We start from the raw sequence: 14,446 nt of genomic DNA, 5'->3' as shown, positions 1-14,446 counted from the left end.
TATATATATATATACATACACTGTATATACACACATACACATATTGACCACTTTCTTGTCATTTTGTCTCCCAGGGTTGAATGAATGTATGATCAATAATGGTGGATGCTCCCATGTCTGCATGGACCGACCAATTGGCTTTGAGTGCCAGTGTCCGACCGGCTACCAGCTGCTGGACAAGAAGACTTGTGGAGGTGAATATTCACGTAGTTTAAACACGAAGATGTGTGGAGCAGAAGGCTCACTGCCGGCCGCATGGGTGTAAATATCAGTGTGATGCTCTCCACCCCGGTTGTCGTTCCTGCAGGAAGACAGACACATTTACACCTCTCTCACACATCACATGTCCTTCACACATTTCCCCACTGTTTTAACACAAACACTTCCACATCACACCCATGGGAAAGGGTGTCTGAAAGGAAGGTCAGCAGAAGTTCCAGAGGATGCACCCTGTCTCTTTATCTACCCTCTGTCTTCCTCTGAACTGCTGACTTGATTGTGTCTCCAACATTAAACATTTGAGTATTTTCACTTAATTTGAGTCATAATGGTTAAAAATATTTGTATATTTGGGCCCTAAACGCTTGTCTCACTTGTGCATGTCTGCTTTGTAGTTTTACAAGAGATGAACTGTGTTCACTGACAGGTTTTCTGAAGTTTTCCTGAGCCCGTGTGTTAATATCTGTTACAGAATGATGTGGGTTTGTAATGCAGGGCTGCCTGAGGGGTCAAAGGTCACGAGCATTCAGTGTTGGTTTTCAGTTTTTTTGCTGACTTCCAGAGATTTGTCCAGATTCTCTAAATCTTTTGATAGTATTATGGACTGTAGATGATGAAATCACTAAATTATTGTTAATTGTACGTTGAGAAACATTCTTAAACTGTTCTTCACAAAGTGGTGAATGTGGCCCTATCCTTGCTAATGAACAACTGAGCCTTTCAAAGATGCTCTTTTTATAACTTATCATAGCACACCTGTTTCCAATTCACCTGTTCACCTGTGGAATGCTTCAAACAAGTGTTTTTGAACATTCCTCATTTTTCCCAGTCTTTTGTTAAATAAAATGATTTGTAGAAGGAATCAAAACCATACAACACCAGAATTCTGGAACTGAGTGAGGTTTAATGTCACCGGAGCTGACAGGAAACCACACTGGTGAAAAACCAGGAAGTTAATCAATTTATACAGAGTCTTCAATGCCTGCTTTCGCCCCCTACTGACCTACGGCTGAATCACAGGCATTCAGACAAAATTCTTATCTACTGTTCTCATAATGGTTGATTATGTGTTGTTATATAATTCGGACATGTAACTGAACCTATTTCAATCAAAACATATTAAATTAAACATTATCAATGTTATAAAAAGGAAACCCTAAAAGTATAGTGTTGTGCCTTTAACATCAGTACTAACCTCTAATAACTATAAATTTCTTCACTTTGCTGCTCCTGTCTCAGCTTTATTAGAACATGTTGCAGCATCAAATTCAAATTGAGGAACTATTTGCAAAAAAAAAAAAAACAGTAAAGTTTATCTGTTTGAATATTAAATATCTTGTCTTTGTAGTGGAATCATTATAAACATAGGTTGAAAAGGATTTGCAAATCATTGTATTTTGTTTATACTTATGTTTTACACAATGTCCTGATTTCACTGGATGTGTGGTTGTAGTTATAATTAAATCTACTATGGAAAATGGGACATTCAGTGTTGCATTTTTAGTCTTTATTATTAGGGTGTAAATAGTATGTAGTAGTATAGTATAGTATAGTATAGTATAGTATAGTATAGTATNCCCAATTATGGGTCATGAAGCACCTTGGATAATCTCCAGAAATCAATTTAAAGGCTAATAAAATAATTGCTGATGCAATATTTTCCCTATAATTATTACAAAAACACTAAATAAGTAAAAAATAAGTATTTATATTTGTGTACAAAGTGTTTAGATTGTCAAAAAACTGTGTTTTTAGGGTTATTAATGAAGCTCATATACTCAGACCAGTAATATTTGGGGTCACAAGTTTTTGCCATGGATATTTTGTGGGTCAGAAGATAAAAAGTTTGGGAACCACTGTAGTATAGTATAGTATAGTATAGTATAGTATAGTATAGTATAGTATAGTACAGTAGGATGTGCACTGGGTAGAGTTGAGGTTATAGTACATATACATTTATTGAAAGTGTTGCCTCACCTTTTAGGAGCCATTCATTGTAAACAAACAAACAAACTGAAATCAAGTGAAAAATACAAAGTTGTCCATGCTTTTTTACCAGAATGACACACGTTAGATACACTATTAGAAATAGCAGCTTCAGGATTTTATTTTCCAATGTCGTTTGTCACAAAGGTGATTTTCATTTTCCGTCACTGTTTGATCTTTGATATTCTTCTGATTGATAACGTCTCCTTGCTCTCCATCCTGCAGACATTGATGAATGTGAAAACCCCGATGCCTGCAGCCAGATCTGCATCAACTACAAGGGGGACTTTAAATGTGAATGCTATGAAGGATATGAGATGGACCTTGTTACCAAGACCTGCAAGGCTGAAGGTGAGCTATAAATACTGAACACAGGAAGGAAAAAATGGAAAATATAAATAATGACCTGAAAAAAATCAGAAGAGATTTGAAGAAATGTAGGAATATTAAATTCTTCTTTGAGATAAGAAATCAAACGTTTGTTTCTATTTTGCAGGTAAAAACCTCTATAATAAGTGGCGGGCACAGTTCCACTCATCTGTTAACCTGATAATAGAGGAAATAATATTTTGCTGAGTGGTTAAGGATTTGCTTTAACTTTATAGATTATTAACAGACTTAACTCACACTAAATATTTTCATGTATTTTCTTTGTCACTATAAATTCTACAAAATACATTCATAATATTCTCAGTAATATTAGCGAAAAGCTCAAAGCTTAGTCACACAGTGACATCATCCCCAAACCAAGTTATTTCCACATTCCTCTTTTTTACAGACCAGACCAGGCAAAAATAGAGACTTTAAAGGAGACCTGTTATGGGTCCTTGAACAATATAGGATACATCTGAAAGATTTCACCTGGTCAGTTATGCCTGTTCTGAGCTCCTTTCAGAACAAGATGTTTATCCAAATAAGCTGCTCTTGGCAATGCCCTCCCAACCCTTTGTTTGCATTAGCTCCACCTTCCCAACACAGCGTTTATGACAGCACTTCAGATACGTGAAAATGGCTACTAGTATAAGCAGATGAACAATGGTACAACAGTAGTAGACAGGCTGCACGCAGTGTGGCCACCCCAGGCGAGGGCTTGGTGGGGACAGACTAGACTAGCTTTGGTGCTGGCAAGACCAATGCGCATCTGTCACAGCTTTCTCAAGGCCAGCGTAGTGGAGGGGGAAAGACGACTGGAGGAACCGTTAAGAATTGACTGCAAATCTGAAACTTACTGAGAGGTCTGAGGCAGGGGAATAGAAATGGAACTGATTGCTAAAGGTTGGGTGGTCACAGACAAAACCTGAGTGCAGTAATAGCTGATTGTTCTTATTGACACATTGTGGACTGTTGAATATTAGTGGTTTGTCTTTACCTTATGCCAATTTTATGTTAAAGGCTGATATTATATACATTCCTGATCAAAGTTTTAAGACCAGCTGAAATTTCTCATTTTGCGCGGTTGGATCATTAGAATGTTCTACATAGAGCTTTGAAATGCAAAAAGAAGAAATGGGAGTGTGAGGTTTTTGACATAATGACCCAGGGCGCAGGCAAAAATCAAAAATGGTATCGAAAATCTTTATTAATAAACAAAAAGGGTGGCGAGAGAGGAGCGGGAGCAGGGCAGCTCAAAACACACAGCTCAGGGGACATGGAAGAACACCACACTGGCTGGTAAACAGCAACAATGATTGGACAAACACAAGATGATCAGACACTGAATACAGTATAAAGCTGAAACTAATTAGGACAATGAGAAACACCTGGAGGAGACACAAGAGGGAACAGGTGAGCATGGGGGTGTTGCAGGGCAGAGACACACAGGGAAACACTGAAACACTAGAAAACCAAAGAAAGAAAAGACACAGACTGTGACAGGACCTCCCCCTCAACGACGGCTCCCGATGTCGACAAAAGGAGAGGTGCAGGACTCAGGGGACAGAAACACACTGCAGAGCAACACACCAGTACACACACACACGTTAGTTGAGTAATGTTCAGGGGAATGGCCCCAAGACCCTCCAACAAGGAGCAAGAGATCCGGAGGACAGCCAGGAGACCACTCAATGCGGGACCCAGTAGGAACAGGAGGCCCAATAGGAACTGAAGTGGAGCCAAGGGAGGAGGCGGGAGCAGACGAGGAGCCAAGGGAGGAGGCGGGAGCAGACGAGGAGCCAAGGGAAGAGGCGGGAGCAGATGAGGAGCCAAGGGAGGAGGCGGGAGCAGACGAGGAGCCAAGGGAGGAGGCGGAAGCAGATGAGGAGCCAAGGGAGGAGGCGGGAGGCGATGAGGAGCCAGTGGATGTTGATGGAGCCAGAGTCCTGACGATGGCGAACACAGGCGACAGAGGAGACAAAGAGGAGATGGCTGACGACCCATGAACCTCAGGAACCACTGAATCAAGAATTATTGGAACCACCAACTCAGGAACCACCAACTCAGGAACTTCCAACTCAGGAGCTTCCAACTCAGGAACCACCAACTCAGGAACTTCCAACTCAGGAACTTCCAACTCAGGAACCACCAACTCAGGAACCACCAACTCAGGAACTTCCAACTCAGGAACCACCAACTCAGGTACCACCAACTCAGGAACCACCAACTCAGGAACTTTCAACTCAGGAACTTCCAGCTCAGGAACTTCCAACTCAGGAACCACCAACTCAGGTACCACCATCTCAGGAACCACCAACTCAGGAACTTCCAACTCAGGAACCACCAACTCAGGAACCACCAACTCAGGAACTTTCAACTCAGGAACCACCAACTCATGAACCATCAACTCAGGAACTTTCAACTCAGGAACCACCAACTTAGGAACTGCCAACACAGGACACTCAGTAGACTCAGGCACAGACTCAGGCGATTCAGATGACCCAGAAGACTCAGGTAACTCGGTTGCCGAAACAATCGGCTCGGGCAGCAAAGGCTCAGGCACTGCAGCAATGGGTCCAGGAAACACAGAAGGGGTGGGAGGGTGGGCGTTCAGCTACTTAGCTGAAAAAGTAAGGAAATGAGTGTTTAGTAGATTTTTTAGTTGTTGTAACAACACTTCTTGGTAATAAATCTTATACCTGCACCTGATTGGCAGTACCTGGAGGTACCAGACATTCAAAACAAGAGTCAATAACAACACCAAAATAAGTTCTTTGGTAGAGAACAGTTAACAATTTTTTCATGCGTGCAACCCACTTACTTAGCTCTACTGCTCATCCCACAAAATGCATGTTCCTTACAAATGTGGCACCATTCAGAAGGGAAAAAAACAGGCTTTCCAACAGTACAATGTTTATTGCCAAGAAGCATTTTTACAACAAAGAAATAATCTTCCAAACATTAATTTACTTACCTTTTGTGCTAAGTTTAAATACATGCACCATTTGACTTCATTATTCTGCAGTATTTTGTGCATGCTTATTTCTCATAATCAAACTGAAACTCATTTAAGGTTCAAGTTGTAGAGCAACAAAACAGAGAAAATGTCAAAACGTGTGAATATTTTGCCCACTTCTTGCTGGTAAACCAGTTGTGGGTGTATGCGCCTCTTTTGATTGTTAAAATCTGTGCTGTACTGCTGATAACGAGACATTCTGAGTTATTGTTCCTGCTCATTAGTGAAACCAATCACTCTCTTGTTTACGCAACGGTGCCAAAGCCTCCACTTCTCCTAATCATAAACATCTTTCCGTAATTATCCTTTATTGCCCTTATCGTCATTTTGCAGCTGTTTGCACACTTGACAGACTCGCTCAAACACAAAAAAGGCAAACACAATCAAGGCAGCCATTCTTTTACTTTCAGGCCAATTCTGTCAACTGAATCCCATCACTTCAGAGCAGTGCTGAATATCAACTGTTCAGGGTTATCTGGGAGATCACGATGGAGGAGAATTACGTCAGTTTAATCAATGAAGCTTCCTGTTTGACCTGTTGATAAATGTTGTATGACGAGTGGTAAACTAAATAAACTGCCTTTAGGTCTGTGGAGGGTTTTTGGGGGCTTAGATTAGAAAGATGTATCATTTTTCAGTGGCTATAAAAAAGTGTTCGCCTCCTTAAATGCTCCCTCAGAATGGTCACAGGTGGTCTCTCTAACTATACTTCTTCTTCTAGATGTGTTGTCAGTTTAATGATCAGTTTCCTAGAACACCAGGTGTACACTCATCAGACTCTGGGCTGAGAGAGAAGTGAAAGGGCAGAAAGGGATGATATGCAGGAGAACAGAGCTACAGTGAGGCTGTGACACAAACTGTAAAAAATTAAACAGAAGAAAGTAATCCATTCATTAGAAAATGTCTTATACCGAGGATTTGCTGCTGATGCTAACGTGTTGCTGTTTGTCCCATGGAGACAGGCCAAAACTGAGGTGGTCATTTTTATGTCTTACCCACCTAAAGTTTCTTTCCTAGAATTAAGTGTAAAGATGAAAAGAATGGATATTAAATTCTCTTCTGATCATTATATCTCCTCTTATGTGTAAATAATATGAGACAAGGAAACATGTTTGCGCTTTGACAGATCCTTTTTTTTTTTACCTTTTTTTATTTACTTTGACAGATTCTAAAAGCAGCAACACTTCTAATCTGTACCTGAGGTGAAGCTGTATTTCCTACTTTTCTGTGATTGTATCACAAAACAAAAGGTCCAGAAGGGAAACCCAAAATCCCTCTCCTTAGAGACCCTCTCCTGGGGGATCTGGATGTGTTCCCAGGCCAAAGTGGACACAAAATCCCTCTTCTTAGGGCAGCGCCGTGCAGAGCTCCTCCAGATGACACAGCTCCTCACTTTATCTTTAAGGCTTAGCTTGGCCACCCTACAGAAGAAGCTAAATTTAGCTGCTAGTATCCAGGAACATTTTGTCAAAAACCATATCTGATCATAGGTGAGGCTTTGAACTTAAAGAGACCAGTAAATGCTCCCCGAAGGGGCTGCTATCCTACATGTATTGAAGGGGATGTATTGTGCAAAATAGTTTTTTTAACTGTTAAATACATTTTGTTGTGTACTTGAAGTCTCTAGGAGGCAGAAAATTTGAATTTAGTCTCTTGTGTACGTCACAGTATGGTCTCACCAACCACAGTTTGGTGTGTTTCATTCTTCTCTGGTTCTGGGTCAGACTCTGGCTCCAACATGTTAGGCTGGATGGACAAGTCTTCCCTTGTTGACATCTTTTAATTTGTAAATAAAAAAGTTTCTGTGCAGCTATATAGTCGTAAACCCTTCTATGAAACTAGAATGATCTGAAAGCTGGAGGAGGGCGGGGTGTGAAGTGCCTCGTTTGGATTTAAAGAGACAGCCTCAAAATGAGTTGATCTGAGACACACCCCAGAAAAGGGGCGGGGCTTATGGAGTTACAATAAGGAAGAATTCAGACCAAAGCATTGCAGTTCCACTTTATATAAACTCCAACTGAAGGATTGAAATGGGCAAAAGAAGGATTTAAAAGCAGCATATGTTTACTTTAAATGTTTGCCTGCTCCAGCACACCTGATTTGAATGAATGGGTGATTACCAAGCTCTTGCAAAATTTGAAGAGGTAATTCATTCAGTGAACCAGGTGAGTTGGGACAGGGAAACAAGTAAAACATGCAGGTTAGTAACCCTCAAGAATCAGGATTGCCCACCCCTGGTCAAGAGCAACACCCTCATTGTTGTGGAAAAAGCCATGACGTTAATGACAGACATTATTCTGTGTGCTTATCTTTCATTATGTTATAACGGTGTTTCAGCTAATGTTTTCAGAATTAACTTGCCTTGTTCTCCCTGGGTGTTGTAACACAGTCAAATATAACATGGAATTTTGTATTTTCTCCTTGAAAAATAAACATTCCGCACCATCATTTTATAAATTGTCTCAATAACTATTAAACAGATGGCCACAAATCTTCAGCCAGGTCTTTTTTCTTCTATCGTTTGATTTGTGAGTAGATGTTGGACTAATTAGATAGATGTGCTGTGTTTGGTGCACAGATTAGCATGCAGATGTGCTCATGTTAATGTTTAGCTCGAAGCTTGGTCTTTGAGTCGCCTTGCTTGAAATTATGCTAAAACTAGAAGCACTCGGAGAGTGCAAACCTCCGCCAAGACCAATTCCCCCCATCCTGTAAGAGTGAATGCACAAAGGCAGAGATGGAAACACATTTGCTGATGAAGTTCTGACATAGCGAACATTTAAACAGGCAGTATGCACGGGATTTTTTCCTAGTGGAGTCCAATGTTAAAAAAACAAAAGTCAGACTCGTCACCCGACGTTATTCATCATCTAAGTGGTGTTGGATTAAGCTCCTAAGTCAGGGTTATTCAACTAAACTGTTCCAGGGGCCACAGTTACTGCAGGCCAACAGCTTAGGGGCTGGACATCCAGCAATTAAATTTAATATGTAAATAAACCAAGTATCACAAAGATCTGTTACCTTAATAGTTTATTTTGCTGCATTTAATCATGAATACAACATGCAGAACCCTATAAAAGTAGTGATAAATAAACAATATCAAAACCAAAAAGAACACATTGTACCCCCTATTTAACACAAATATTATTTTGACATCTGTGACTTGCCAAGTTTTAAACCAATTTTATTTTCACTTTCATAGTTCTTTCTTCAACTGCTTGTCATTTTAACTGTCTTTAGTGTGCATAGAAATGGTTTTAACAGCTTGTAGCCAAGATTCTGATGGTTCTGTAGATACCAAACATGTCTACGTCTAACTAAAAGTACTTAAAGTAATTAAATTAGAAAACTGGGGGTTTGAGCTTAAGAGATGAATGAACCAATTGGCGGGCCGAATTTTGGTCTCTCGCGGGCTGGATGTGGCCCACGGGCCGCCAGTTGAATAGCCCTGTCCTAAGTTTTCATCAGTCACATTCCACTGTGTAAAACGTCTGTTTTATCCCCTTTTATGAGTTCGTAATGGTTTGACTGTCTTTATGAGGTGCTTCCTGGTACAGTCGGCTCATGAAGGTTTTATTTATTTATTTATTTATTTATTGATTTTTTGAAGTGAGAAGCAAAATACAGCGTGTGAGCGCTTTCAGCAATTAAAACATTACCTCTTCCCCCTTGGCGCACACACTCACACATTGTCTGGTCTAAAAACTAACCCGCTAGCTTCCAAAATGCCAAAATGAATCTGTTCTCCCATGTCCAAACTTTGAGGGCCACCCAGCAGCTCTCTGCAAGCCTAGTACTGAGAAACTGTTTTGATTGGTTGTTTGGGAAATGTGGTGTGTCTGAGGAAATGGGAAAAATGGGTTTCATGATGCAGTCACGCTCTTCCTGGTCACACAACGTTCTCTAATTGTGCACCAAATGCGTAAAAATGCGCACATTATGGCAAAAATTATTCGTCATTAAATCTGGTTTTATTTGGAAGTAAATAAAATTGCTGTTCAATCCAGTTCAAATGAACACTGAAAGCTGTCACTGTTTTTTACTGAAGCCCTGTCAATGCATCACAGCTTTCGAGCTCAGAGGGTTAAAAGAATTTAAAAAATTCCTGTATCCACATCGTGATCCGGAACCTCACCAAAATTTACAGGTGTGTTACTTTGGCTAATCCCCACATGTGGTAAAAATGCCTTGACAATCCGTCCACAGGTTCTTGAGTAATTTTGTCCACAGACAGAACGACATCCCGACAGACAGACAGACAGACAGACAGACAGACAGACTGATAGACAGAGAGACAGACAGACAGACAGAGAGACAGACAGACAGACAGACAGACAGACAGAACGACATCCCGACAGACAGACAGACAGACAGACAGACAGACAGACAGACAGACAGACAGACAGACAGACAGACAGACAGACAGGCAGGCAGACAGACAGACAGACAGACAGACAGAGAGACAGACAGACAGACAGACAGACAGACAGACAGACAGACAGACAGACAGACAGACAGACAGACAGACNAGACAGACAGACAGACAGACAGACAGACTGAGAGACAGAGAGACAGAGAGACAGACAGACAGACAGACAGACAGACAGACAGACAGACAGACAGACAGACAGACAGACAGACAGACAGACAACATTACCTCCTTGGCGGAGGTAATCAGGTTGTAGTGACCTGGTCACTGCTGATAAAATCAACTGGAAGTGAGAAATGGAAAATCAGATTAGTAACTGTGTGTTAGTAAAAAGTCTTGGTAATCTTTTGCATTTTGTTTAAGTTCCGTGTCAGTAGCTCAGTAACTGTTTTTAGAAAGACATGTCAGAATTTTACAACAACTTAACCCAATCTTTTTATTGGCCTACAGTGGGAATCCCTCCATTTTTATTGTCTTTATTTTTTCATCCCTTTAGTTTTATCGGCTGTGTAAAAGTTGACAGCTTGTTGTTTAAAGAGCTATCGTCTGATTCAAAGGTACCTCAGATCTATACTTCCAGGTGAAGATGTCAAAGAGCTCTTAATAATGTGTAAACACACATCAATACTCAGCTGTTTAGCCATTTCAGTCCAGGATTATTGTCGGGGATGGCCTGTCAGCGGTGTACAGGCCTGTTTATTAAAGCCAGTATAAACAGTGATGTTTAAAATATTGATTTAAGTGCAGTGAAGGTGAACATCATTAAGCTGCAGTAATGCTTTCACTCTTTGTGGAAGCCACATGTTTTTAATACAAAGACATGTCTAAATCATTCTCTGACACTTAGCTTAAATATTAAAGAGAGGAGTCGGCCATTTGAAGTGGGACTTTGTTTACATATAACTAACTAATATTATTAGATGTTTTAGCACTTTGCACCACCATCGCTTTCTCAGTAAACAAGGATTTACAAAACAAAACATAAAATGTGATAATTTGCTAGCAGTGGCAGCATCAGCTAGCTGTAGCGCTTCCCATGCTGCTGGAATTTGGCAATATGTTGTGCTAAAACTAGCAAGTACCGTATTTTTCAGACTATAAGCTGCACCGGACTATAAGCCGCACCCCCAACACAAAAATAAAGAAACAGTACACCCAAAATTGTCGTCAAAAAATGAATTCAACATCAAAACATAAAAAGCAAACCTTTAGGARTTAAAGTTCGGAGGAATACGGTTCATTTAACTGACCTTATTTTGTTGGTTTTCTTTAACAGTTTCTAGTCCAACAAAACGTCTCATTCATCGTCCTCCGGCGCACTGAAAACATCGAAGTCTTCCTCTTCAGTGTCGGAGTTAAGCTGAGAAAAGCTGCGTCACACAGTGGTATCTGTTCATTGCTGCTTTCTGTGTCGCTGTCCTCCCGGGGTAATGCTGGCTCTGAAGCTGTGATGTCCTCTTCACGTAGCAGTCCAGCCTTTCAGAACCCATTGGTGATGGTGGACTCATTCACTCTGCTCCACTGTTAGGATCCACTGGCAGACATCAGGAAATGACGCCCTTCGCATTTGGTCAGTTTTTATGAATGATTTATCCCCGTCAGTCATCCAAGCCTCCCATTCAGCCCTGAGTGCTGCTTTAAATGCACGATTCACACTGATGTCCAGGGGTTGCAAAAACTTCCTCCAGGAATAACAGCAGGAATTGAATTTCTTTTCTTGATGGCTGCTTTCACCGAATCCGTGATGTGGACCTGCATACTGTCCAATATCGTGTCTGTCGAAGATCCATCGTGTCGTGTCTGCTACTAGCTAAAACAAAATAGCGCTACACCTCCGGCTGAGCTGGCAGTATGGTCGCTTGGCTGTCGACCGGTCGATGCGCCGTCACGTGGTTGTTTGGCATTTCTTTTCGCACTGACCTTTCATAGTTCCCCCGAGAAACCCAGAGCCCAGCTGCTGGGAAAGCCCTCCTGCTCCAGCATACGTCACTGCATGGGATTCCTTCCCCGGGGAGTGCAATGCCGAAAAGAAAAATGTCAGCAGCTCTTCACTCGACGTTTATCCACAAACTGGTCCTGGATTWAGCTCCAAAGTTTTTATCAGTCAGATTCCACTGTGAAAAATGTCTGTTTTATCCCCTTTTATGAGTTTTTGGCCATTGACTATCTTTGAATCGCTGCTTTCTGGTACAACAGTCGGGTCTGGAAGCGATCGCTTTTTTCTTATTTTTTTTCCCTTTCTTTTTTGAAGCGAGTGGTTGAAGCAAATGCAGCATAAGAGCCCCCTGGTGGCTGAAGAAAAAAATCCACGTATAAGCCGCACTAGACTATAAGCCGCATGGTTCAAAGTTCAGGAAAAAAGTCGCGGCTTATTGTCCGAAAAACACGGTAATTAGAAATGAACAGGAATGTTGTTTTAAAGAGTAATGTTTACATGAACCACTTTAAAAGTCAATTTAAGACGACAAAATTGACTTTCTATGTTGAAACGTATTGGAGACCTGTTGAGTGTTCGTCTCACAACTTCAGTCTTTTAAATTTCATACTGGTTTGTGCAAACATTAACGTTCAAATCTGTTTTGTAAATGTCTCTGTCAGAATAATATGAAAGTCCTTATTATTAAATTGCATTAGAAATGCTACAGCTAGCTGCTTCTGTGCTAACTGCACAAGAAAATAAACAACAAAGCAACTAAAAAATAAACATATTTTATGACACACATGCTTTAAAACAGCAGCAATCAGCTCTGGTTATGGCTTTTTTCAGACTAGCCATTAGCTCATCCTGTCAGAAAAAAAACTCTGGGTTTCAAAACTGAGGCCATTCAGAGAGTTTTCTACAGCAGGTAAGATGATTATTGTTCACAGCCAAGATACAGAACCTTATTGCATTTTTTAACAAGCACATTTATTTTGCAGTTCATTGTTTTTTTTTTCCTATAATAAATCAATCCCAGTAGAGAAGGTTTCAAATGATTTGTTACACTTCATATTCTTCCTGTTTTGATTTAAATTAATGGAACTGTTTACAAATTATTTGCTGAGTGGTTTTCTAACGAGGGATACTGATTGATCTTTTCCTCTGCTCTCCACTGAACAGTTCAAGCTGATTCTAATGAACATCAATAGAGTTAATAAAAGTTTTCCTCCTAACAGTGACTGCATGAGCTGCTTTGGCACAACCGTTTTACTTTAGACTAAATTAATCCACGTGTCGACTATGATTGTGTGTTTGTATTTATACCAGCTGCCACCAAAAGAACAACAAATCAATCTTCATTTTTTTCCCATTCAGGAAAAAGCCCTTATTTACTGTTCACTAACCGACATGAGATCCGCCGCATTGACCTGGTGAAGAGGGAGTACAGTCAGGTTGTGTCGACCCAGAAGAACGCTGTGGCTCTGGACCTGGATGTGGCCAACAACCGTGTTTTCTGGTGTGATCGATTTCACCGCAAAATCTACAGGTGGGCGACAAAGAACAGGGGTCTCATTTATAAAGGATTGCATAGAAACCATACTAAAACTGAACGTACAACCAAAAGGCGGAAATGGCGTACGCCAAAAAAAATTCAGATTTATAAAACAGTGCGTATGCACGTTTCTGCACATCTTTCCTTTATAAATCACAGCCGCACATCAGAGTTTGAGCACAAGGTCCTGCCTCAGGTTCTACCCTCTACACGCCCACATTCAACCATAAACAGTCAATGTAAAGTACCTCATGAATGTTAAGATGTATTTAAATCAGTCAGCTTATCAATGCCAACAAAAGTGATTGGTTCAGACACGCTCCGTCGTGTGTCTGGAGGAGGACAGGTGCTGACTGACAGCTGCTCACGTGAACAGAATGTCTGTAATTGACACAGATTTTCCCTCATTTTGCTTTAGAGCAGGGGTGGGCAATCCTGGTCCTCGAGGGCCGCAGCCCTGCATGTTTTACCTTTTTCTCTGCTCAAACGCACCTGATTTGAATGAATGGGTGATTGTCAGGCTTCTGCAGTACGGAGGTGTGTACAGACAGACAGACAGACAGACAAGACAGACAGACAGACAGACAGACAGCTAACTAAATAAATACAATTAAAAATATGCCATTTAAATTAAAAAGGAGAGCTTTACCTCATGTTTTGTAATTTAATTGACCTTCATATTTATTTTTTCAACTTAGTTCCAACAAATAATATATTTTTACAAAAAAGTAAAATGTATATATATACAGACAGACAGCTAATTAATAAATACAATTAAAAATGTGCCATTTAAATTAAAAAGGAGAGCTTTACCTCATGTTTTGTAATTTAATTGACCTTCACATTTATTTTTCCAACTTAGTTCCAACAAATAATATATTTTTGCAAAAAAGTAAAATGTAAATTATGTGCACTCTCTCTCTCTCTCTCTCTCTCTCTCTCTCTCTCTCT

The 14,446-nt window shown here is 40.5% G+C and overlaps 1 protein-coding gene across 4 annotated transcripts in view; it reads left to right on the top strand.

Annotated features, from left to right (window-relative positions):
* LOC106523514 (low-density lipoprotein receptor-related protein 8) overlaps positions 1–14,446 on the top strand; it is a 199,970-nt gene that overhangs the window by 141,057 nt on the left and 44,467 nt on the right. For all 4 annotated transcript variants that reach the window (XR_001310903.1, XR_001310901.1, XR_001310902.1 and 1 more), the window contains exons 8-10: positions 75–194; positions 2,431–2,556; positions 13,318–13,489. Coding sequence is in view for 1 of the 4 variants with exons in the window: in XM_014016940.1 (XP_013872394.1) it covers positions 75–194; positions 2,431–2,556; positions 13,318–13,489 (418 nt within the window). In the remaining 3 variants the exon portion in view is untranslated. The remainder of the gene's footprint in view (positions 1–74; positions 195–2,430; positions 2,557–13,317; positions 13,490–14,446) is intronic.

The sequence above is a fragment of the Austrofundulus limnaeus genome, unplaced genomic scaffold, assembly GCF_001266775.1.
Source record: "Austrofundulus limnaeus strain Quisiro unplaced genomic scaffold, Austrofundulus_limnaeus-1.0 Scaffold158, whole genome shotgun sequence".
NCBI lineage: Eukaryota > Metazoa > Chordata > Actinopteri > Cyprinodontiformes > Rivulidae > Austrofundulus > Austrofundulus limnaeus.
This window is presented reverse-complemented; position numbering and strand designations above follow the sequence as displayed.